At 35.2% G+C, this 25,398-nt stretch overlaps 6 protein-coding genes across 6 annotated transcripts; 1 reads left to right on the top strand and 5 right to left on the bottom strand.

Annotated features, from left to right (window-relative positions):
* Window positions 1–171: 171 nt before the first annotated feature.
* Window positions 172–2,235, bottom strand: LOC128854953 (WD40 repeat-containing protein SMU1). The gene is made up of 5 exons (XM_054089475.1): window positions 2,086–2,235; window positions 1,662–1,987; window positions 911–1,597; window positions 445–836; window positions 172–359 (listed from the first exon to the last, which is right to left on the bottom strand). The coding sequence occupies exons 1-5, from the start codon at window positions 2,109–2,111 to the stop codon at window positions 261–263; spliced, it is 1,530 nt and encodes a 509-aa protein (XP_053945450.1). The 5' UTR covers window positions 2,112–2,235; the 3' UTR covers window positions 172–260.
* Window positions 2,236–3,764: 1,529 nt separating this feature from the next.
* Window positions 3,765–5,407, bottom strand: LOC128858840 (ATPase H(+)-transporting accessory protein 2). The gene is made up of 4 exons (XM_054095369.1): window positions 5,286–5,407; window positions 4,716–5,068; window positions 4,393–4,641; window positions 3,765–4,323 (listed from the first exon to the last, which is right to left on the bottom strand). Exons 1-4 carry the CDS (start codon window positions 5,362–5,364, stop codon window positions 4,138–4,140), a joined length of 867 nt encoding a protein of 288 aa, XP_053951344.1. The 5' UTR covers window positions 5,365–5,407; the 3' UTR covers window positions 3,765–4,137.
* Window positions 5,408–10,186: 4,779 nt separating this feature from the next.
* On the top strand, window positions 10,187–12,437 carry LOC128854951 (uncharacterized). Its single transcript, XM_054089473.1, has 7 exons — window positions 10,187–10,718; window positions 10,771–11,001; window positions 11,249–11,386; window positions 11,455–11,610; window positions 11,665–11,976; window positions 12,044–12,187; window positions 12,244–12,437. The coding sequence occupies exons 1-7, from the start codon at window positions 10,512–10,514 to the stop codon at window positions 12,379–12,381; spliced, it is 1,326 nt and encodes a 441-aa protein (XP_053945448.1). The 5' UTR covers window positions 10,187–10,511; the 3' UTR covers window positions 12,382–12,437.
* Window positions 12,407–13,577, bottom strand: LOC128854952 (uncharacterized). The gene is made up of 3 exons (XM_054089474.1): window positions 12,863–13,577; window positions 12,587–12,804; window positions 12,407–12,529 (listed from the first exon to the last, which is right to left on the bottom strand). Exons 1-3 carry the CDS (start codon window positions 13,230–13,232, stop codon window positions 12,506–12,508), a joined length of 612 nt encoding a protein of 203 aa, XP_053945449.1. The 5' UTR covers window positions 13,233–13,577; the 3' UTR covers window positions 12,407–12,505.
* Window positions 13,578–16,540: 2,963 nt separating this feature from the next.
* LOC128854950 (uncharacterized) lies at window positions 16,541–22,602 on the bottom strand. The gene is made up of 5 exons (XM_054089472.1): window positions 22,536–22,602; window positions 22,302–22,477; window positions 22,194–22,241; window positions 17,921–18,061; window positions 16,541–17,864 (listed from the first exon to the last, which is right to left on the bottom strand). The coding sequence occupies exons 1-5, from the start codon at window positions 22,594–22,596 to the stop codon at window positions 17,559–17,561; spliced, it is 732 nt and encodes a 243-aa protein (XP_053945447.1). The 5' UTR covers window positions 22,597–22,602; the 3' UTR covers window positions 16,541–17,558.
* Window positions 22,603–23,939: 1,337 nt separating this feature from the next.
* On the bottom strand, window positions 23,940–25,193 carry LOC128858830 (uncharacterized). The gene is made up of 3 exons (XM_054095356.1): window positions 24,762–25,193; window positions 24,573–24,707; window positions 23,940–24,505 (listed from the first exon to the last, which is right to left on the bottom strand). The coding sequence occupies exons 1-3, from the start codon at window positions 25,065–25,067 to the stop codon at window positions 24,308–24,310; spliced, it is 639 nt and encodes a 212-aa protein (XP_053951331.1). The 5' UTR covers window positions 25,068–25,193; the 3' UTR covers window positions 23,940–24,307.
* Window positions 25,194–25,398: the final 205 nt, after the last annotated feature.

Here is a 25,398-nt window from a genome sequence, read left to right as displayed (position 1 = left end):
CATATAATTGATACGTTATACGACCGACACAATGTAGAATTTGCATGATGCTTAATTGAAATCAATTTACGTAAATTTATGACACATTGGCGCTGCAAACCAGGTTATTATTACATCTTTTGCAGCGATGACCGACTGGGTTGCAATAATTCTATCTACATAATACCCATAATTTCATTTAGTTTTTGTTTTATTGTTTTAAATACTACATCTCATAGCAATTATATGACTATTTTATAATATACAATCTATTCCTATATTTATGGCTTCCATAATTTAAGCAGACCATCTTCACCATAAGTGGCCAGCAAGTTTTGGTGCGGATGATGCGCTAGGCCAATGACATCTTTTTCGTGTACCTATTATGTTGTAAAATGGAGTTTAGCCATACATGTGCATAATTATGTAACCATTATTCATTAGTGCATAATATAACATACTTACATTAAGCGTACGTTCTAATTTGCCAGAAGTTACCGAAAAACAGTACAGTACTTGATCCTCACCGGCACAATAAATGAATTCACCACGGGGTGAGATAGTCGCTGAAATGAAAGCACCGCCTTCACGTTTACCTGATGAGAATGAACGCACAATCTGACCCTGCATATTCATAATGACCACAGTATTCGAGCGATTGCAAACAATAAAATGCTCCGGATTCTTCGGTAATATTAATACGGTATTCACAGCCAGCTCGTTGCCTAATGGCTTATAGGTAGAAATACATTCGGTAGTTTTTAATGACCAAATCTTCACTGTACCATCCGAGGAGGCGCTGAGTATGTTATGTCCATCTGGCGTAAATGTTGCCTCATTTACAAACGAAGTATGGCCTTGAATGCAAGAGAATCAGGATGTTAACATATTTATTTTACATAGTTTCAGTAAACTTTATTACTAAATATACCTTTGAACTCTTTTAACATTTTCCCAGATTTTAGACCATGTAATCGTAAACTGTAATCAAAGGAAGCGCTAAGCACTTGACTGTTATCACGTGAGAACTGCAAACAGGTAATGCCTTTTGTGTGTGCTTTTTCAAATTTCCTTAAACATTGTCCTGTTATAATACGCCAGACTTTTATTTGTCCATCCTGAGCACCAGAAGCTATCATTTCGGAGTCTCGTGAAAATGATAATGCCAACACCGCTTGCTCCATCATCATAAACTGGTCCTGTGCCTGATATTTCAGATCTTTGCGTATTTTACCTGTGGTGAAATTCCAAACCTCAAGGAAACCATCGACACTGCCTGTTATTAAATATTGACCATCCGGCGAGAACTGTGCGCATTCCACATGAGATTTCTGGCCAAATTTAATTTGTCGGAACATTTGGGTTGGGAACATTTCTTCTTCCTGATCTTTCATTGCTGCTTTACCACGGAACAAATCGATTGTTGTACCCGGCGGTAAAAGCCCTTGATGTTGTTGCCATTTCAAGGCTTGACCTAGCAATGCTAACAAACGCGACGACGGCACCACATGTACTTCACCACTTAACTCTTGAGCTATGACTGCTCGCCGTTTCTCTTTACTACTGCCTTCTGGATATGCTTCTCTCGGATCGAAATATGCACGCTGAAGCATATTTTCTACAAAATAATGTTAAATATGTATTTTTTTATAGTAAAATTATAAACCACTACTTTTACAGACCTAAATGTATATAGCGCTCAGGTTCGTGCTGTTTTAGCATAATCATAGGATCAGTCTGCCTAAGCAATGATCGAGCTGCACCCAATTCACGTAATTCAATTAATTCAAGTACAATTTGTTCATACAGATTAAGGAGCTTCTTGTCAGGTAATTTCAAGGACTGCGTTACTTTCAGCACAGTGTCCCAGTGACCATTTACTATATCCTGCACAAATCCATCTACACTGTCCACAGTATTCAGTGAAACACCAGTCTCTTCTTGTAGTGTTTGCAACGTTTTAAATAAATTAGATTCTTTTAAATACTGCTGTATAAGTCGAATAACACTGAAATAAAAATTTTGGCGTTAGGGCATGTACATATATATACAAACTTCATCCCGGTGACTACCAAGACGGACAATAACGTCATTATTCATACTTACTCAGCTGATTCGATTTCAATAGACATGATGACTATTATGAAAAAAATAAATAAGTTTATGTATTTATATTAATTTTAATAGAAAACTTCTTAAAAAACCACCGCAAAAAATCGTTCAATGCGTACCACCGCAAAATGTCAACAATATTCGACCAGATTACAAAGATGCCAGATGTAAAATGTAAGTAATGTGTTTCTCAAATTTGCAAATCGCATTGCCAACAGCAGTAAAAATTATTGAGAAAAGACTTGATGCCTTTTAAAAAAATAAATAGGAAAAATAGCATACAAATAATGTTTTTCTTTTTTAATCATGATCACGTTTTTTTTATTGTGGCTTTTAGAAAGATCTGACAGCGCTGAATACAAGCTTTACAATTTATTTCCTATACTACAATTTAAACGGCTAGACAGAAAGCCTGTTCTATTCGCCACTTCTCTACCCACTATCTTTAGGCCTCTTCATTTTGCCAAGCGTAAGCAAGTGGCAGTTATACCAGTCTAATGAAATATAGCCATACTCGCTAACGGCGAATGACACTCCATAACTTTTTTGTTGCTTTCGCATGCAAATTTTTCGTTAAGTTCATCGAGCATAAAGATAGGGAGCAGAGAAATGGCGTATAATCTTGTTGCTTTCTCACGCAAATGTTTCCTCAAGTTAATCGAGCAGAGAGATAGCGAGCAGAGAAACGGCGAGCAGTCTATGCGGTTTTTGTTGTTGTAGCTAACGAAAACCTGTGATGGTAGTCGAAGTTCGTTCTAAACTTGGGTATGCTTCCATCATATAGAACCCTATTTACTGATGGCATGTCAGAAATGAAAGAGTATGAAGAAATTTCCTTCGTTTTACTTTAAGTTCCCTTAAGCTTGCTGACCCTACGCCATCTCGTTGTAAGCTGGTCTACCAATAAACTCGCGAAACGGGAATAATTGTTCAGTTGCTTATGTTTGTTTTTGATATTACGGCTGGTTTTTTAGATTGTCCAGATCTTCTTGAGAAGATATTTCTTAATGTGCTTCACTAGTCTCTATATTCATTTTTGCCAATTTATTTGAGTGCATCTAAAGCTAACTACTACCATTTCGACCCGACGGTATTCTGTGGGCAAGAGTTTTTAAACGAGGTAATGAACTCTGGGCGTATGTCCTCGAAAGTCTGTCTATTTTCTATCAGGTCTAGTAATTTTATATATATATAGACCTTGTAAACTAGTGCAATAAATATAATATCAGAAGCTCTACACTCTTGGAATAGTGATTTCAATAAAATATTGTTGCCGAACTTTTGAGATAACCCAATACTGTGCCAATTGGCTCGATTTTTTCATATTGTTATTTAATTTGATTCGATAAAAAATATTTCAAATTTTAACCAAAGTCAGTAGGTTCTACGTAACCGAAGCCAAGCGACTTGTATGCTATTTTAATTTGAATTATTTAAAATATATGTAAGCCAGTAAACGCCATCGGTGTAGGTTCCATAAAAGCTGGGTTTACGTTTTAGAACAACGTGGAACTGTACCTGACCAAGCGATATTATTCCACTATGGTTACTCATAGTTTCATAGAAAGTTTTAATTGTTGCAAAGCAACCATTTTTATATCGTACTTTTATACCATCGCAATCTGCATAATTTTTTTTCGCACGACAGGAATACTAAAGATTAATCACAAAACTCTTTGTATTTATGAATTTATTCAGTAACCACCGTTTTACAATTTTTTTGGAATACAATATATGTGAATGCACTACCTCGTTTTCATTAAAGCTTACAGATAGATTCGCAAGTAAACAACACACACACACACATGAATTACTTAGAGGTAGACCAAACAAATAATATTGACTGAATTTTCAATAAAGTGACGGCCCCAAAATATTTCTATTTTTGAGGCGCCATTTATTTACAACATTCTAAACTTTTAATACTTTCTTGCAAACTTCAAAATATGTTAACAAGTTTGAAATACTCCACTTTCTCGGAGATATTTCTAAAATATGTATATAGAATTTAAATTATGAAAGAAGCCCCTATATAAAAATAGAGATTTAGTTATCTTTCTTCATTCGTGTTGATGTCATTCTGTAGATAATCGAATCTCTGCCGGGATCCATGTCAGCAATGGCATAGCATACGGCCAACAGCGAAAGGCCCAAAGCAACCATGAACCATAGAATGATGTTGAAAATTACGGGATAATTTTCATCGTAATAAGCAGCAAGGTTGTAAGTATTCTGTTAATAATAAATCAATCATTATAAATGCTACCTCGAATTAAAACCCATAACTTTTAATATACTTACAGTTGTTGATCCGGCAAGAGTGTCACGTCTTCTACGGGAAGTGCTACCATCTTTTTCATCCTCATGAGCAATAACTATGACGAGAATTGATTGGGACGAGTCTCCCTCGGTTTTTTCCTGAAGGGTATTTAGTTCGCTAACCAAAGTGGAAACTACCTTGGATTTTTCAACACCACTCTTAACAAGTTTAGATACGTCAATTTTCGCAAGTATAAATTCATTGTTTGATTTAACACAGTTAACGAGCCCCTAAATCATAATAAGTTATATAGATTAAGTACTCAATAAACAAGAATTTATAATATTATATGCTATTCACGTACGTTTTCCTGTGAACTAGACAAGCTTATATCGCATTCAGATATATCTTCGGTCAATGCCAGCTTAAGTTCCTCTATTGAGGCCGACACAGATTTACCTTCCACACTATAGCTCACTACGTCATTACTGAGGGGCAGTTGCTTCAAACCGTTTGCAACTACAATCATTGCTTTTTGTGGAAGTCCAAAGGGATTTTCGATCACAAGACCAGGAAAATCCGCGGAGTCCGATACATCCAAACCTTTTGCTGCCCTAATAATGTCACCCACCTGTTCACTGGGGAGTGCAGTAGAAACGGACTGAAAGGATAACGATTCCGGCGTATTCAGCACGTAGAAAGTGCCATCAGCTTGAACTAGAATATGAAGGGTTAAATTAGTCACATTTTACAAAATTGTGAGGTTTACAAGTGATATGCACAAAATCAATAAAACGTTCACTAACTACACCCAACAATTGCAACTATTTTTTACACTCGTCACTAGCCCGTAAAAATGTTTTTATTATCCACTATGGTTTCACTTACACTTTAAACTTTTTTATATTGTATAAATTACTTAAGGATTACTCACCTGCTAAAAAGCAGAACATAAAAATTGCACAAATCCGCAGCATATTTTTTATTCCTGGCCCTCGATGAAAATTGGTCATATGACAACTCAGACGGACGTCTCAAATACAACAATAATGTCACAAGTCAAAATTTGGATTTTGTGTTGAAGTGGATTGTGTTTGTAGCGAACGGTTGGCAATAGTGGGATGGTGGAGATATATAGAAAGTGGTTTAAAAAATGTATAGCTCCTTTATTAGTTTATCAGTTTCGTGCTCACTTGAAGTAGCAAAAATAAAACTTTTAACCTTAAATATCTACCTTGTGTTGCAAATGGAAAAAATAGTCGAAAAAGTCGATGGAAGTACCAATTGTTGCATATTAACTCAAGTTTCAACTATTTTAAAATGTTACTTTCTTCTTTAGCTTATTATACGAAAGTAAAATACTTACTGGCAAGCTTAACTGTTTCTTTATATAGATATAATTTGGGATTATTTAAACTGAATTTGACAAACAAAATTTAAAAATATTAGCAAGGGAAGCTAAATCCAAATACTTTTAATTGCCACGGGCAAGGAAGATCCACATAAAGTAACTTCGTTACAGCACAAGACTTGTTTTTTTTTTCTTGCAATTTTGCTGATTTGAATGTCAAAGTGTCCTGCTTCTTTGTTGCTGCCTAACAGTCTAGACAGACGATGGCGTTAATCAGAATTAACGACTTAATTCAGAATTATCTCAGGAATTAAGTGAAACTAATGCGGATTGAAAAGTTTACATAATTTTCATAGTTTATGCGGATTAGGGGAATTTTTAACGGCAACATTACCGAAAAATGGCAGTTGATATATATTTTGAATGAGAAATGCTGAAACTTTTAAAAAGAAAAACAAGAAAGACCGGATGCAATCCTAGTTTCCACTAACATTTTGAAATTACAGTAATTGTTGTGATATTTAGGAACAGTTAGAGAAATTACAATTTAAGATTTCTTTTATGTAAATATATATTTCTTCTTCTTTTACTGATAAGACTATCCGATAAGCTAATCAGCTGCTTACTAATTTTACAATTTTAATCAAAATTACCAATTAACGCCGCCGTCTGTCTAGGCTATTATTTGATTGTTTACATTCTCATTGACATTTTGATAATCAAAATACAAAATTGCTAAGCCCAATTACTTTTTCCCCCTTTTTTTGCCGATGACGCCGTCGCTAAGCATTAGCAAGTAGCGAATAGATGAAGCAACATATCTTGACAGCAAGAATGATAGAAAGAAGATTGCGCCCATCAGAGAGTACGTGACGTCACGTTTGCTGAGTTGTGCAGTATTGCCAACCATTTGTTCTTCGCAATAAATTTAGTGCTTTTTTATACCGAAAATACGAAAATTTTGAAGTTTCGTGTTTGTTTCTTTTTTTTTTAATTTAAAGCTACCGAAACTTTAGGTTAAATAAAAACTGTATTATTATACAAAAGAAGGTTAAAAAAGGCCACTCTGAGAAGATTTTAGTGCTAATGAAAATTAGTTGGTTTTTATAAAAATTGATATTTTGAAAGTGTGAATTTAATTTTTTGCTCCTTTTAAGGTTATGGAAGAATATTAAATGTAGCTCTCTCAACTCTTCTTAAGATTGAAAACTTTTTACACATTTTAAAAGGCGTTTAAATTTACTGAATGTTGATTAAAACCATAGAGGTGTAATCGTTTCTTCCGGCCATCAATCCTTATTGGGACATAGAGCATCAAGAGGTGTATTCATTATAAAAATAAGCAACAAAATACCAGAAAATACTAAAGAAACCATACTGACATTTTTACAAAAGTCTAGTTACATAACCTCAAATATAGCAAATAAGTTGTTCCCTTAACAAAAGAGTCTTGACAAAAGTTACTTATAAATTAAATTGTACATAAGTATAACACATTTATTTAAAAAAAAACGCACATTCTAAAGACAGTTTGTCACGCATACAAAATTATTTAAATAATTCAATAAAAATTTGTTGTGTTATTTTCTTTGAATGGGAATTTTAGTGCATTTTTATATCCAAAGGTAGGCAATACTGCAGTAGCGAGAAGAGATTTGACTGCCGAAAGCAGAAGAACACCAACAACACCTGCAATCGCGCCAATGCCACCAGCTGTTAAAAAAAGTAAAGCTAAATAAAACTAAGTGAATTATTGAACTAATTTAAAAAAAATGTATATTTTATAAAATTATAAACATTACTTTTAATTAGAACAGGCTAGAAAAATGTCATGAAGAAAGAACTAAAACTCTCAGACTAAATAACAAAAAAAAAAATACTAAATCAAGTTACGAAAATGGTAATCTGGCCATACTGGAGCTCAAATCACGTAACTCGTTGTCAAATTCGCTGAGAGCAAAGTAACGGGACCACGATAGGCGCCATCTCATTATTCCAAGGCGAATTTATTACAGGTGACAGCAAACACATATAAGTAAAACCCTACATGTATTTGTTGTTGCGTTTGGTGCAAGCATCATGTCAAAATCAGCAAGCAAATGTAAACATACGAATGTAAACATACCAATACATACAAACAAAGCATACCATTTTGACGTAAGCCATACCTACGGCGAAAAATTCAGCTGGGTGAATGCTGTCACCTTATTAAATCCACCTTGCATTATTCTTTCCATCTTTGTTTGTAAAATAGTGAGTTATACAAGTTTTATGAGGCATTACCAAGGCGAATTGAGTACCATAGGTGACGCCTTCCAAAACCAGTTACTATTTTCGCGATTTTGACAGGTCTGACGTTACTTCCCTTGGCAATACAAAACAAACGAAAAAAACAAACAAAAGCAGGAGAAATTACATGTTTGTAAAAATTCATTGAATGGCTTGGTTATATTATGATTTGTGAGATTTAAACTAAACAAACTAATGAAAACGAAATGCTTTGTGCTAAATGGGAAAGCACAAATTAATATAAAGCCTCCAAATGCAGTTTGTTTGCGTTTTTATGCGGAAGGCGCCGTGGCAGGAAAGTGTTTATGTGTGCGTAAAGTTTCTTGTGTTTGGTTGTTTCCATTGCTTTCGCCTATTCTTCCTCTTCACAAACAAGTTTTTTTTTTTTTTTTTTTTTTTTTTTTTTTTTGTCGGGACAACTAGCAAGTGCAGCACTCAGACATTAATTGAGTCCATTGTACTACACTTAGATTCCCTTTTAATTTTCTTTAAATCTATCCGATCTCCGAAGAAATCTGAGTAGATCTTGTGGTGCCAAGGAGTCAAGATGGTCGCTTCTTAACACGTCAGTGCCAAAGACCTCAAACCTGATTCGGGCGAAGGCGGGACAGACACACAGGAAGTGGTCCGCCGTCTTATCCTCCTCTTCACAAGCTGGGCAGAGTACACTGTCTGAGATGCCCTACCTTTCCATGTGCTTTGCCCACAGAAAGTGGCCCGTCATCAGTCCAACCAGCCGTCTGCACTCCCCTCTGCTTAATGACAGAAGGGTTTGCGACAGTCGATCGGACATGACAGGTAACATCAGTTTTGTCCATCTGCAGCCTCTCTCAGCCTGCCAAGCTCGCTTGTGGGTAGTAGTTACACACTCACAAACAAGTAATACCCCTTGCTTTTATTTGTTTACTCATGGCTCTTACGCACAGCGAATTCGGAAAGCGCAACCATTATTCTATCAACCTTGAGGTATAACCGCTATACTCGCTAGCTGCGAATCTTGTTCGATAACTTTATTGATATTTGCATATGTAAATTTTCCGTCAAGTGAGCCGAGCAGATTACTTTTGATATGTTCACAATTTGCTACAAAACAGGTTACAAAAATTTATCAATATTACGTACATATCATAGATATACATATATGATACATTTCACGAATAAACTTATTAATTTTAAATATATAAATACACATATATACATTTTATCGCCATTATATTAGTAAGTATAGTGAAGTTTATGAAGGCCATTTGAAGGCAAATATGTACCGGCAAAACTATTATTTCCGGACTGTTGGGAGATATATTGGTTATTTAGGAGCCACTTCCTAACATCTCCACCAAATTTCATTAAAAAAAGAGGTTGCCTGTAAAGTCGGTTTACTGACGATAGTTTAACGTGACAACGTCATAAGAAAATATTGATGTAATGGTTGCAATTTTCAAATCAAAAATTTAATTTTATTTGTTTGATATATATTTTGTATGGATATAGAGAAAGAGGTTAATGGAATCGCAATGGAATAGGTCAAGTTACATTTACACAAACGTGAAAAATGACGAAACATTTATCAAATTCATGAAAGATATCTTCAATTTCGATTGTGCATCAGACGTTAATAAGTCAACAACACTAAGAGGCAACATCACCGATTTGCCTTTTTCAAGACACATAACACTCGAAACACTCCCTTTCATTTCCTACTTTTCCTATCATCATCCTATTCTCAACGCAGAAATGGTTCATTACCATGCACACAGGAAGAAGGTTTATGCAAATACAAATATGTGAATTTATATACATATGCGCATATACATACACACATATATATGCTCACTCAAGGAGAGAGCCAGAATGCGGGGGGCCATTGTGCTCTTTGTCGTTCGTTCCGCGCTCTCGCTTGCAGTTCAAGCAAGGTAACGACGCATGAGCAAGATAACGACGAATGAGCAAGATAACGACGATTGAGCAATATAACGACGCATTTTTTCGTTCGTGCAGCCGCCTAAATCGAATTGTAAGACGTTATCACGTCAATAAATCATTATACTTTGCCTAAAATTGCTCATGCGGCATTTACTACTCCGACTCTAGTAGGAAATATGTAAATCCTGCTAAATAAAATAATTGTTCCTCTTAGCTCCTTATTAAAAATTAAATTATCACTGTATTTATATAGAGTGGCAGCACCAAGCAGCATTTGGTTATTTTTTCGCTCGGCACACGCTTTGTTTACGTTTTTAACAACGATATATTTAAGTTATTGCGATATTTTCTGAATTTTGTTGAAAAATACAGTTCAAACACATTACCATAAAGAAAAAGTAAAGTTCAACTCCTAAGTGACTTGACTTTCGTGTAATAAGTAATAGAAAATAATAACATTTGAAAGGTTTTTTTTTTGTTAATAACTTTTGTTAATAACCTTTCGGATTATTAATACTGAAAACATTAGATATCGATTCGTAGCCCGATTTTTATAATTGCCCTACGAAGATATCAATTTCAATACACAAAAGAATAATGGTCTCTGAAGTGCAATATCTTCAGGATTTAATTGCTTCCTGTTTTGTCCCTGCTTTAAAAAACGACTTGGATGATGCGCCTTTGCAGAGCGAGCAATTTAATGAATACAGAAAATATTTAGAACTACAAGTACCAATACTTTATGACCTATTACAACAACATAAGCACCGGATCTTTGAAAGCGAGGAGCAAGAAGCTTTTGAGGTAAAAACTAAAATTATGTTGTCTTTTTTAAACTCATTTATTTGCAAATTAGACACTTGCCAATTTGTTGGCCTTGCTGTGCGAGTTAACTGCGACATCGACCATTTACAGGTTGTCGGATGAAAACATTCAAGGAAATGCGAATCGAATTCTACGTGAACAGCTTCCTATAAAAACCGTTGCTGTGGAACAACTCATCTTTACATTTTACCAGGAAAAACTTAATAAGGTTAAATGGAAAAAACAATTGGGAGCAGTGCATGGATTCTTACAGTTTTTACAGGTACAAGATATTGTTATTTTTGCAGTTATTAAGAAAATTTATGTGGAAGGATCCAGGTGGTTTTACGAGCATATAATCAACATCTGATATAAATGTTCCGGGAGCCAAGAATATCCTCTATAATAATAATATTATGTTCATTTTTAAATGATTTACAGTGCTTAAAGTGGAACCAGATAATATTTTAACTTTTTTATTTTTATTTTTTTTATTTGTATCTGTTTACAATTGTATTTCTTTTTCGTAGTTGCAATATTGCGCGCAAACAATACCAAAGCAGTGGGTGAATTTCTGCTTATCGATAGGCCTAAATGTGCGTGAAAGCCATGAGCCTACTTGCAAACGCATGGGGATATTAATCTTTCAGCTTCTTTTGAATTCTAGTGTAAGAATATAGTAATGAAATCAACTTTTCTAATGAATGAGTGAATTTAATATTTATTAGGTTTACAGAATTTTTCGTACATTCAAGAGCAAAACATACACAGTGTTATATACGATTCAGCATACAAAGATGTTGATTTTTTGGACTCGGTAGAATCGGCAACAGATGTCTGGAAATGCTTGTACAGTTGTCTAAACTTCTTTACGGACTTAGATAGCTTCAAGGTAATTTATATATGTTTGAAAGGTTCATTTGTCTCTTATAGTTATTTTCTTTAGTGGAGCCAATTGGATGACCTGATGGAAAAAGCGATTAAAAATGTAACAATGACATCTGATAGTATAATCTCCCTTTGCCATTTGCAATTTGTTACCAAATTTGCGGTATATTTCGCAATAAATCAAAAAGAGATCGAAAATCATTGCGAATCAGATCTCAACGACCCAGCTGCTTTAGAACAGTGTCGAAATGTGTGCGTTACAAACAATTCTTATACAATTTTTCGATGGGCAAAAAACATTTTGAATATGTTTACTGTGAACTCATATAAACTAATGCAAGATAAAGAGATTTCGAAGAAATTTTTATTGGTATGTGATACATTAAAGCTAGTACATGAAAAATGTTGATTTTATTTAATACTATTTTGCTTTTTAGGAAATACACAAGTGTTATTTGGTTTGTATAATGCCAATTGAATTACAAATAATCGGTCCACTCTTAACACAATTTCTGGAAAAGTTTACAATTGTTTTAATGCAGGTCATGAACTCACATAAAATGGATCTTGAAATCATTAAGGTAACACCAATAAACAATCAAGTATCGAAAATTTCTAATTTTTTTTTTAATTTCAGTTAGTCCACATGACTTTGGAAACATTCAAATTCCAACTTCAATATTCCCCCCACATTAATGAAAGTAAAGACTTCGAAAAACTTTACAAAGCTCTGACACAACTACTGAAACACAATACCTTTGTACAAAATAAATAAATGAATTTTAGTTTATTGTAAAGGTTTAGGAAATAAAATGCACAATTCTTCAACAAGGGTTTAAAAATAATAAAATGTACAAATAAACGTGGGCGTGCATGTGGAAACAAATACAAATTGACCTTCATGTTTGGTGTGAAATATTCGTCTAAAAGAAAAACTGCTTGAATAGATTCATTCTGGATATACTGTCAAAAACTCATACCTCATTGTCTGAATCTTCACAACTACATTGCTGAATTACGCATTCTACAACTACACCCTGCAGCTTCCGCTGAATACTATCAGCAATGTCATTGGGATTTTTGTTATCATCTTCATGTACTGAGTAGCTGGCAGGAGAAACTTCTTCGCCAGTTGCTGTCTCATCGGTTTCGTAACATGTGTCGAGTTTATTTTGAAACTCACAGCCTGATTGTATATCTAAAATGGCACAAAAAACCGTTGTAGAAATTAAAAACCTTAACCAGATTTTCCCAACCTTCGTCAATCTCCGCACTTTCTCCACATTCGAGATTAGCCATTTCTTTGGCGCACATTACTTCCGCATTTTCCGTAAGAGATTCTACCAGATTGAGACGATAAGTATGCTTCTCTTCCTCAATTTCTTGCTTGAGGCGTTGCATTTCCTCCTGCAGCTTTTTACGTCGTTCCTCCAACTCTAGCAACTTGGACTGTTCATTCTCCAATGTACGACATAATTCTTTGAAGGTATTATTCGCAATATCTACCAGTGATTGAGATTTGTCATAGAGTAAAGTATTCGAATTTGATACTTTTGCTGGACTACTGACATTGTCCTCCGTTTGAAGTTTGTCCAAATCATTCGCGCTATCTGTATTATGTGCCATTTTCACAAATAATTAAATAATCAATGGAATAATCCTAAGTGTAAGTAAAACGAGGGACACGAGTAAAAAGTTTTTATTTTCAAAAATATTATGTCAAATATTCAGAATGAACGGAAAATTTCGTTTGACACTTTTCGCTTGGATAGCTTGAAGTAAATAGCTAACGTCCATAAATTATACTATTCTCTAACAACTAACGAGTTATCACTAAATACTCGTTTATGTGGGATTACTTTAAATTTTGTCTCAATTGCAGTGCATGAATTAAAAACGATTAAACTGATTATTTTTTGTTGCTTTTGCATGGGAAATGATCATACAAATAAGATACTACAATACCAAGACATCGGGCTTGTATATAAGCCCCATGCGAGTACCAGATTTGGTGGTCGTTTCCACGGCAGTCGGTTCTACGTTACCGAAACGACCCGGATTTATATCCGACCAAGGGTTGACACTCCAGCAGCATTCCCCCTATGTATGTAAGTATGGGGAATGTTTATGCTGCTACAACAACAACAACAACAACCAGATTTGGCTCCTTTAGTCCTACACTGTCGAAACGGTCTGTCTCTTGGGCCTACCGTTAGATGAAATAGATTACAGCGACCGATGAGTTCACTACACTTGGCTGGGATTAGTGAACTGCTACAACAACAGAAATTCGCAATCATAGACCTCTTCATTAAGCGTTAGCAAGTGGCGAACAGATTAAGCAACTGGTGGATAGCATGGTGAAAATAATGAGTTATACCAGTCGGTCATGCTAAAGACAATGGAAAAACTACTCGAATATCATCTAAGAGAAGAAGTAATGTTTCAAAAACCCCTTCATAAGCTGCAATTTGCTTACCAAAAAGGGAAATCCACAGTCACAGCACTGCACACACTCGTTGTCAATATAGAAAAGGCCCTAAATCAAAAAGAAATAGCCCTATGTTCCTTTATGGACATAGAGGGAGCCTTCGACAACGCAAATTACAAATCCATGGAAACAGCACTCGAAAAAGAGGTGCAAACCCAATAATAACTCACTGGATAAGCCAAATGCTTAATCAGAGGATTATTAAAGCCTCGCTAGGACAAGCTGAACTGAATGTCACAACAGTAAAGGGATGTCCGCAAGGAGGAGTTCTTTCTCCACTGCTATGGTCCCTACTAGTTGATGACTTGGTGCAGCACCTAAACAACAAGGGATTCATAACCATTGGTTATGCAGATGACATATCTGTTATAATAAAAGGCAACCATGAAAGGACACTAACGGACTTAATGCAAAATGCCTTGAACGCAACATGGGAATGGTGTAAAAAGGAGGGGCTGTCGATCAACCCTAACAAAACCACAATAATCCCCTTCACAAGAAAAAGAAAGTTAAAGTTTCCTGCATTGAAACTAAATGAAACAGTGATAGAACTAAAGGAAGAGGTCAAATATCTAGGTTTAACCTTAGATAAAAAACTCACTTGGGAATCACATATAAATAATATAACAAAAAAAGCCACGAAATCCTTGTGGACAACCAAACAATTATTAGGGAGATCCTGGGGCCTCAGCCCTAGTATGGCCCTCTGGATATACACCCAAATGGTTAGACCAATCATACTGTATGGGGCACTAGTATGGTGGAGCAAATCTATCCAACAAACAACGATAACCAAACTGGGAAAAGTACAAAGGCTTGCTTGCCTATGCATCACAGGGGCTATGAGAACTACCCCAACAGCTGGCATGGAAGCACTCCTTAATCTCCCACCACTTCATATAGCAATCCAAGAGGAAGCAGCTACGCAAGCACTCATGCTACACATGAAAGTAAATTTCAAATTGGGCAACCTCACCGGTCACCTAAATATCCTAAACAAAATCAAAAACACCATACGCATGGCTCAAGTTTCAGACCACATTGACCCAACCCTCTGTTTCACAAAAGGATACTCAGTTACCTTTCCAGAGAGGATAGAGTGGAAAACAAACCCGAAATGGATGAATGATGGTTCACAAAAATGGTACACTGATGGATCAAAAACACCTTACGGTGTAGGAGCAGGTGTAGTGGGGCCCAGAATCCACAAATCATACACTCTCACCAGGGACACCACTATCTTCCAAGCGGAACTATACGCAATAATGGAAGCAGTAAACATCATGCAACGCAGAAACCACAAGAGAGTAAGAATTAAAATACTCTCGGACAGCCAATCAGACCTAAAAGCTCTAGATAGCTATACATACAACTCAAAAACCCTCTTAGAATGCCACAAGGCACTCAATAATCTGGCATCCAAAAACAATGTCTCATTAATTTGGGTACCGGGACATGAGGGATATGACGGCAACGAAAAGGCAGACGTTCAAGCCAAAAAAGGGGCAGATGAAAACTTCATCGGACCTAGTCCTATGTTCGGATTCAACAAAAACAACCTAAAACAAAAAATAAAATACTGGGCCAAAACTCTATTAAATCGGCATTGGAACAATGTAGAGGGTCTTAGACACTCCAAAAAGTTCCTAAGTTTCAACGCTAAAAGAGCCAACATGTCCCTCACGTTAAACAAAAAGAGCATTCGCACTCTCACAGGCGCCCTCACGGGTCACTTCACCTGCAACAAACACTTACATAAATTAGGCATAACTAACACCAGCACCTGCAGATTCTGCTGCGAAGATGAGGAGTCTATGGAACATCTCATTATCGAATGTCCGGTTGACGCATAGAAGAAAAAGGTTTTTAAACAAGTTCATGCTTACAGATGAAGACCTTCAATCACTCCCTCAGAAGGAGCTGGTACAATTCATAAGCATACTTAACAGTCAATAGACAGCATAGGGTGCACAATAGATCAATATGGTCGCAGTGCTAAAGGGCTACTCCTTAACCCTCTACAACCATTAACCATTAACCATTACCAGTTTTATGAGATAACCATACTCGTTAGCGGCGAATCTTGCTCGATAACTTTGTTGTTGTTTTCACATGCAAGTATTCTGCTCGTCAAGTGAGCAGAGCCCAGAGGTAACGAGCAGAGAAGCGGTTAATCGAAGGCGCTCAATACTCATGTGAGCAGAGCTTAGCATTAAAGCAGTGCAATACTAATCCAACTTAAACCCTCTGTTTATTTAAATCTATGTATTTATTAGTGAGCAGAGCCCAGAGGTAACGAGCAGAGAAGCGGTTAATCGAAGGCGCCTAATACTCATGTGAGCAGAGCTTAGCATTAAAGCAGTGCAATACTAATCCAACTTAAACCCTCTGTTTATTTAAATCTATGTATTTATTTTTTGTTATCTTGTCTGTTGGATATTTTATAGTCCATGTACTTTTAACACAAATATTAATTTTCTAACAAATCAAAAGGCTTCACATACGAAAGTGATTTAATAAGTCCAAAATTTTATTTTGTTCATTCGCACCAAATCAATTGGATGTGTTATAATTCGGCCCGCGGTTTTTGCGTTGCGTGTATTTCACTTAAAATTATATGTAATTAATGTCGAAATGCAAATACAAATAACCAAAATCAATAATAACAATTGGCGCGTACACCCTTTGCCATTGCCTTCCATTATTTTTGTCTCTCACCGAAATTCGAACCTAAGTTCTCTCTGAATTCCGAAGGGTAGTCACACACCAACCCATTCGGCTACGGCGGCCGCCAAAATCAATTAAGATCTGTATTTACCATGCTTTGTCCAATATGTACAATTTGATTCATTACAAATATTATTGTGTAACATTAAAAGCATTATCTGATGATTGGCAGTTTATAGAACTAAAATTTTTGCGGTCGGTGCACATTGCCGGGACGATAGTGACCTCAGATTGAAGCTAAACAGAATTGTGTAATGTACATATTACTTGAAGCACTGATTATACAACAGTATAAAAATTAGTAATTATTATTAGTACATTTTTAATATGATAAGATACTAAACAAATATGCAGTTAAATAAGCTGATCCAGCACATTGTAATAAAACCGTTTGAATCGTTAACTCGTACTTTCTTTTTCCAATGAATTTAATTAATCTGAAATGAATTCAATTTTATACAAAAATAAATATATAATACATACATATATGCTTAGGCTAACCCCATCTTATTGAAACTAAAATATGTGGTGTTCCACAATTGAACTCCCTTCAGAGTAGCAAATAAAATTTAGCATTGTTATCTGAGAAAAGTGTGTTGATCTACATAATTGATCTAATTGCCATTTTTGTACTTATTCTTTTAGGGGATTTCAAAAATATTATTTCATGCTAATATTTGTTCACTGTGTATTATCATACAATACTAAAATTCTATGTTACTCAAGGTTTCAAATCATTGCTTTTCAGTTGGTAATATGCTCCCATGGGCCTCATTGCGCAATTTCTCTACTTCCAACTCTAGTTTCTTTGCTTTTAATAACATAACGGAACGTTCTATATCGAGGTTCTCCATCTGTTTGGTGAAATATGTTGTTTTCGCTCGCATAAGTTGTATTTCCACGCGGGTCCTCAGATCTTCTAATGTTTTGTTTCTTTGATATGGATTTTCGCGTTTAAATATTTTTGGTGGCTTAGGTTCAAAAGTATGATCGCTGTCTTCATTTATAAATGGATTTTCTCCCAAATATCCATCAACAAACTGTTAGTGAATACAAATTAGTACAAATGTGACGGTTGGAAGCAATAAGAAAATACCTCAATTTGTTTCTCGTAAAGATTGCTAATGTCTCCGTCAAAACCAGTAGATGAGTTATTACTTCTTGTTGGACTAGTTGGAGCTATTTTTCCATCAATTATTTCATACTTTGGCTTAAGTGGAGGTATTTTTGGTAATTTCTGAAACAAAAAACATTTATACATATATACATATAAAGCGTTTTTCAATAGGTGTGCTTCAACTTTTTTCCGATAGGGAGGGCGAACGACGCACACAGCACACGCTACAATTGATTTGTTGCAGAGTAAGTTCGATGAGCGCATTATTTCCAGAAATGGACCGGTCGAATGGCCGCCGCGCTCGTGTGATTTGACGCCTCTAGACTATTTTCTTTGGGGTTATGTGAAGTCATTGGTCTACAGTAATAAGCCGGCGACGATTTGTGAGCTCAGAGCCAATATTGAACGCGAAATCGCTGGAATTTCGGCCGATTTATGCAAAAGAGTGGTCGAAAATAGGGTTCAACGATTGGACTTCGTAAAACGTGCACGCGGTGGTCATGCAAAAAAAAATCTAATTTCATGCTTAAATGTATATGTTCAAACTCGATAATAAAAAAAAAAATTGTTAAAAAAGTCAAACCGTTTGTGTTTTATTCAAAAAAAAAAGTTGAAGCGCTCTTACTGAAAAACGCTTTATAATAAAATTATTTGAGTTTTGGTGTCTTTTCCGGACGGATCAACTGAATGTGATCATAGTCGTGGAATACATTAATTTTGCAGGGGCTAAGGCCTAATGGCCAAGTTATCAAAAAATTCTGTATTTGTCGACTAAAATGCCTAAAAATTCATAATATATAGTATTTTTATTAGCACGAGGTCGTGGTTCCGTTAGGTTACACTTTGGCCCTATACAAATCTCCTATCCTATATCGATCCTGTTGAATTTGTAAATAGGTGGACTTCAATGCTAAAGAAACACGGTAAATGCAAATAAGTGCATCAAATGAAACAAATAAGAGAAAACTCCAGAACACAAGCCCACAAAACGAAACGTTTATATGGTAGTCCATCTAATATTACCAGAATAATCCGAATTATTGTAATATTTTGCAAATGACTGTCACTCCAGCATTTCATAAAATTACTTTTGGGGCGTGTTTTATGCTGTTACAAGAAACAAATTATTAATTTATGTGATAGCGATCTGGGGAGTTTAGATATCGATTTTAATAGATTTTAGCCAAAATTAGCGCGAATAATCCTAAATCAAAAAACTAAGTAGTGGTCATATAATCTCAACGAAATGTAATATTAATAAGTATTTTTCATAAACCAATGTAATTAGCAAGTAAGAAAACAAAACTGTAATGTACCGAGTAAGCAAATATATATACATATGTAAGCTTTGATTTTACCTTAAGTAAAATAATAAAGTTAGTCTGGTTCCTCCCTTTCATCGGAGTAGTTTGTTGAACTAAATAAATAAATTTTAATAATCAAAAACAGAATTCGTTTTTTTACGCAACTTAACGGCAAAACACGTAAATTGGGCGTGTTCCCGGGGACACATTTGGGGAATTTGCGTTTTGTGGTGCTGCTGGTTGCTCTGTCATTGATTACCGAATATGCTCCTTTAACCAGCTCCACTTATTTCAAGAATGCTATGTTGGAAGCATTTTCGAACCACATGTCTTTAACCTTTGAGTTTGTTAAAAACTCTGTTGCGCTCCTTGCAGTCTCAAATAAATTTCCTCCAAACGTGTAGTAAGTGGTATCCGAAACGAGTTGAAAAATACTATAATGCTCTTATATATATATATAATTGGAGCGTACTCCATTTGTGGGTGTTTGACCGAGCTCCTCCTCCTATTTTTGGCGTGCGTCTTGATGTTGTTCCACAAATGGAGGGACATACAGTTTCAAGCCGACTCCGAACGGCAGTTATTTTTTATGAGGAGCTTTTTCATGGCAGAAATACACTCGGAGATTTGCCATTGCCTGCCGAGGGGCGACCGCTATTAGAAAAAACTTTTTTATTTATTTTAGTCTTTTACCGAGATTCGAAACAACATTCTCTCTCTGAAATCCGAATGGTAGTCACGCACCAACCCATTCGGCTATGGCGGCCGCCACAGCTTGCACTTAACATTCCTGATTCTAAACTCGTCAAAGCTGATCTACCAATAGATGATGAAAAAATTTGAGTAGTCACAGCAAAGACAAAATCTGTTACAAGTAAGATGATGAAGAAAAAGATATTTGAATCAAAAAATAAATAGTTCGACTGCCAATGTTCCAATGCTCATAACAAAATATTGGGCACGCTTAACTTTTTACGTACGTTTAACTTAGACTCAGACAAAGCAAAATATTTAAACGACCAAACCATTTACAACAAATTATACAGTCAGGCATAGCTTGAGCGGCAGTGTAATTACACTGACCAGATAAATACAGTCAGTAATAGCAGTGAATGATGGTCGTCTCCCAAATTTCCATTTCGCCCAAAGCTTTTAATAGCCCTTCATTATCTGATCATTTCAAATCTTTATTGTTCCGCCTTTTGAAATGCACAAGCTAAAAAGCAAAAAACAATTAAGCTTCTGGCCTAGATCGTATAAGCTACGAATTTTTTAAATATGCACCTTAAAGCTTTTTGTATGACAATTTTCAACGCAATACATATTTTTAAAAAAGCAAATTCCAACCTCGCTCCGATATATGGGCGGATGTGAACAAAGTAATTACTGAATTTCAAGCAGGTTTTCAGAGAGGATACTCAACAATAGATACTCTTTTTAACCTGTCTTCAACTGTTCATCTGAACTGTAAGGCTATATACATTCGATACTATTTTGTGAGGTATGATTTTTTATAAACTTGCACCTTATTGCCTTTCGAGCCATATAATCAAAATTCTAAAACCTTTGTACAAAAATACGATAAACGAAATTTGGCTGCAAGAAGAGCTCTCCTCCCACTTTTTGTAAATTAAGGAGTCAGACAAAGTTGTCTGTTAAGCCCGATCTTGTTTTCCTTGGCCTTAAAGGGCTTAAACGTATTTCTATCGGTTTGAATAAATGTGGTTAATCGTTGCATTAAACTTCTACAGTACGCTGACGTGTTAGTGGCTCTTGCCAAGTATCCGACTGACCTACAGGATATGGTCTTTGCAATACGAGATAATAGTTTTCTATGGGGCTTTAAAGTTAATTTGTCTAAGTCTAAATGTCTAAATGTATGGTGTTTAGGGAGTGCACCAGAATTTCTGCTACATACAGTTGGAAGTTTGGCGATGAAAATATAGAGACTGTCAATGAAGATAAATATCTTGGCGTATTTATTAACTACAAACTGTCTTACACCAAGCATTTGGATTTAAAGCTTACCAGCTCTAAAACAGCAATAAATGGCACAGGGCTAAAATAGATAAATAACTCTTAGATTTCTAAAAAAAACTTAAAATCTGTGATGCGTGCTCAAGATCGATTATGTTTTATGGTGCACAACTTTGGGGAGTAGTAAAATATGAGCCCGTAGAGGGACTTTTGCGTTTCTTTATTGAAAAAACTGATTTTTTGACTGCAAACACGCTGAATTACATGATCCTCATTGAAACCAATCTACTTCCCATATATTTGCATACTCTTGGAGCTCATATGTATTATTTTGCACTCTTTTTCTCTGCCAAATAACAGGCTTCCGCATATCTTTGCTAAAGCGACTGTTCGCCTTGGTGTACACTGTGTTAAAAAATGCAATGATTTATCGCAACTTTTTAATATGGAGCCTCTAAATGTATTTTCTTCTGCTTCCTTGAGGGCATATATTCCGCAATTTATAGAAAAACTTAATGTCAAAGAATTCTCGGTATTCTTAAACTCAGCCAAGAAATGTACACCTCACGACTTGTATCCTGATCTATCACTTAAAACATCAACTATTTCAGTGACGACTTGTCTGCTTATGCTATAAGTTTGATCTTTAGCGCAAAGGGAGGGCGACTTAATTTATATGCCTTTAAAAAAAAGTGATTATAAAAATCTGTTCAAATTCTTATCTAGCTGCCTCAAATAACGCGAGCTTGTTCTTAATGAGTCCTCGTAATCTGCTTATTTGTGTGCTGTGTACTGAGTATTTATGTTATAGTCGTCCGTTCTTTTATTTATTATTTGCCATTGTAATTATTTGAATTTAATATGAAATATAGAACATGCATAAACAACAACAGCAAACAAATTATATAAATTCCAAACGACTATGCTAAGCTACTTTAATTTATCCCGACAACCCCTAATATTTCACTTACCTTCATTGTTGGCTTGCCAGGCTTTCTCTCTAACTCTATTTTGTGGTACTAAAATGCAGAAAACAATTAAAAATTTGGTACAAATAGTTTGTATGAAAAGCTAGTTACTTTTAAATGTGTTAAGAGCCCTTTAGTTGACCCGAAACAGGTCTTTAGAACTTTATTGCAGCTTTTGCACTGCGCTGTTGGCCCACCGCAAGCAGAAACCAAAAAATAATACCAAACCGAACTTTTATCATCAGCCTTTGATTTATGTGGGATATATTTCACATCTTCCAAGGTTTCTAATAAAAAATTTTATACGGAATAGCTTTTCTTCTTAAAATATTAATATTTATTTACCCATGTTCCAAGTAAAGTAGCCACAACAAAAAATGGTAAATAAAAATATTGGGTTACACATCTCTGTTTGTTGACAACACACAGGGTGTGTAAAATTCATTTTTTTTTAATAGTAGCCTACAGTCAGAAAAATTTAACCAACATTTTTTTCTTTTTTATGTTCGTGGAACCTAGTGGTAATGCTTAACTTTGTTCACAGGACGGTTTTTTGAAACTGTATAGCATGTACATAGGTAAGTAAACTACCATACTCCGAAAGATAAAGGAAATTGCAAAAGATCTGAGAGAAAAATTTGTCCCGGTTAGTACTCAAGTATGATAGGTTTCAACATTTGGCAAGGTATTAACATGAGCAATGGCTGCGTTAATTTTTTTATCATCAACACAATCTAAGTTTTGTCGTAAACAAAACCCCCAAATCCCCAGTTACGTCAGCAAATCAGCTGTTGTTGTTGTTGCTGTAGCAGCGTAAACATTCCAGCAACAAACAGCAACGAAGTAACATGGGTAATGGAAAAGGATGATAGATTACCTGGCTTTATAATATTTTTATTTATAGTATTTTTTTTTAATTATCATTAAGAAAAAATATGAATATTAAACGTTAAAATTTTTTGCATATGCTAAAAAAATTACCCTATTACATTATATTATATTTTATTGAATTTTTATTACAAATGTTTTTCTAGACGTTTTTAATACCGTAGAAAATAAATTTATGTGTGGGACGAACCGTCAAAGGTACGATAGTGAGAAAAGAATAAAACGCAAATATGGTTGTAAAAAACCAAATTTTTCACGCTTTTCGTGGGGATTTCCTTAGGTTCTATTAGGACCCTAGGAGGTTAGGGCTCTATAATTAGAATGGTGTGTTCCTGCTCATTCCGATAGGGGTGGTGAGCGGTGACACACCCCCTCCTCCTTCACACTATATCCAAATGTATTGTGGTAGTAATGGATAGCTTAGCCAGAATAAACGTTTATCCATTTTATTCGCTGCCAAATTTGTGTACCTTACCACGGAGATTTGAAATCAGTGACCGAATACTATGCAAATAAACATTAGCCTGCCTCCATTAGAAAACCCTGTATTTGTTCTTTTGAAATTATTAGCAGAACTATTAAGGTAATTTTTTCCTGCAAAAGTAGTAACATAATACTTAATAATAAAATAATAAAATGTTTGTATTCATCAAACTGAGCGGATTCCAATTATTAATATTCAGTATTCTTGTTGTTGTAGCAGCATAAACATTCCCCATACTTACATACGGGGAATGCTGCTGGAGTGACAGTTCTTGGCCGGATATAGATCCGGGTTGTTTCGGTAACGTAGAACCGGCTGTAGTGGAAACACACAATTCAGTATTCTCTCGGTGATCGGTTGAATCTAAACCAGTGACCAAATTTGTGTAAATATTTATTATTTACTATTAAGCATACTCGACATTGTCCTTGTTAAAAATGTACAAAATCTGTCGTTCTCATTCTGTGCAAAAGAAATATATACATTTGTAATCATTAATTTTGGGAAAAAATGTCAATTTTTCTCTCGTCAAACCTTCCAAACTTTCTTCATTTTCTTTAAAAATACTTTTTTTCAATATTTTCAAAAATATGTATATGTATGTATGTACATGGCATGAACGAATATAACTTCGCTTTAGAAGCCTTATTCTAGATCGATCTAATAAATAAAACAAAACTGGTTTCGTAATAAATGAACATGATTTCTACACTCTAAATTATACGAGTATATCTTACTCAAATTGTTATAAACGTTCGAGTTCATATTTCATCTTTTTTGCTTGCAACGCCACAAGATTTTTCTGCATCCTATAGTACCCAGCCTTTTGACGGAAATATTCTATTTCCGCAATTATTCGCTCTTCCTCCGGGGAACATTTTTGTTTATCTGTAGAGTTGCGTATACTGTTGCTATCCCTTGGCTCGTCTGTGTAGTTGTAAAACTGGATGCAAAAGTAATTTAAGTTATTACAAATGTATACCATTAATTATATCTTATTAACTACTTACAAAGGTATTATCTGTGTATGGGTCTAACGAATCGTCACAAATTGCTTTTTTAAATTTATTATCAATAGGTTGCCGACTTGTAGAGTTTATAGTATCTGCAGATTCGTCTTTAAGGAAAATAATTTCGCAATCCTCCTGTTTATAACAAAATCAAGGAAATGGCACATTTATAAGTCATATACAACCTACCTCATACATGGTTCGTCCGTGTGTATTGTCATCAGTCCCAATGCCAAATTTAGGAGCCAAGTCTGGATTTGCTTGTTGTCCCTTCAGAGTAGCATCAATATTATGTTTATTTTTCAAATGCCGCAATATATTGCCTGTTGTGCCTTGATAATTCTGTTCGTGGCGACAGAGTCTACATCGCACTCGTAACCTATCCAACTTTTCAAAATAGCGCCATACTATGCTCACTTTTTTCCGAACGCTCATGCTTATATCAGCATGCTGATTAGATGCCACGACTTCATAATCTGCGCTCATCGTAGACATAGATGAAATTTAATTATTAATTATTTAATTAGTGAAGCAATCAATTTAATTCAGAATTAATATGAAAAATATCTCTAAACCATCAGAGAAAAATCAGCTGTAAATAATGCATCTGACAACAAAATATAAAAGAAACAATTGTCAAAAACTGTGGTGAAATCTTACATACCTTTTTACAAAAGTGCTCTCTATTGACCACGGTTGCTATGAAGATTTCCTTATAGTGCGACTACACTCGAATGTAAGTCCATAATAGGTCAGCATACATCATTTATCATTTCAGAGCACCTAGTACATAACACCTTAACGAAATTCGCTCTTCTTTGTGATA

The sequence above is a fragment of the Anastrepha ludens genome, chromosome 2 (genome assembly GCF_028408465.1).
Source record: "Anastrepha ludens isolate Willacy chromosome 2, idAnaLude1.1, whole genome shotgun sequence".
Lineage (NCBI taxonomy): Eukaryota > Metazoa > Arthropoda > Insecta > Diptera > Tephritidae > Anastrepha > Anastrepha ludens.
This window is presented reverse-complemented; position numbering and strand designations above follow the sequence as displayed.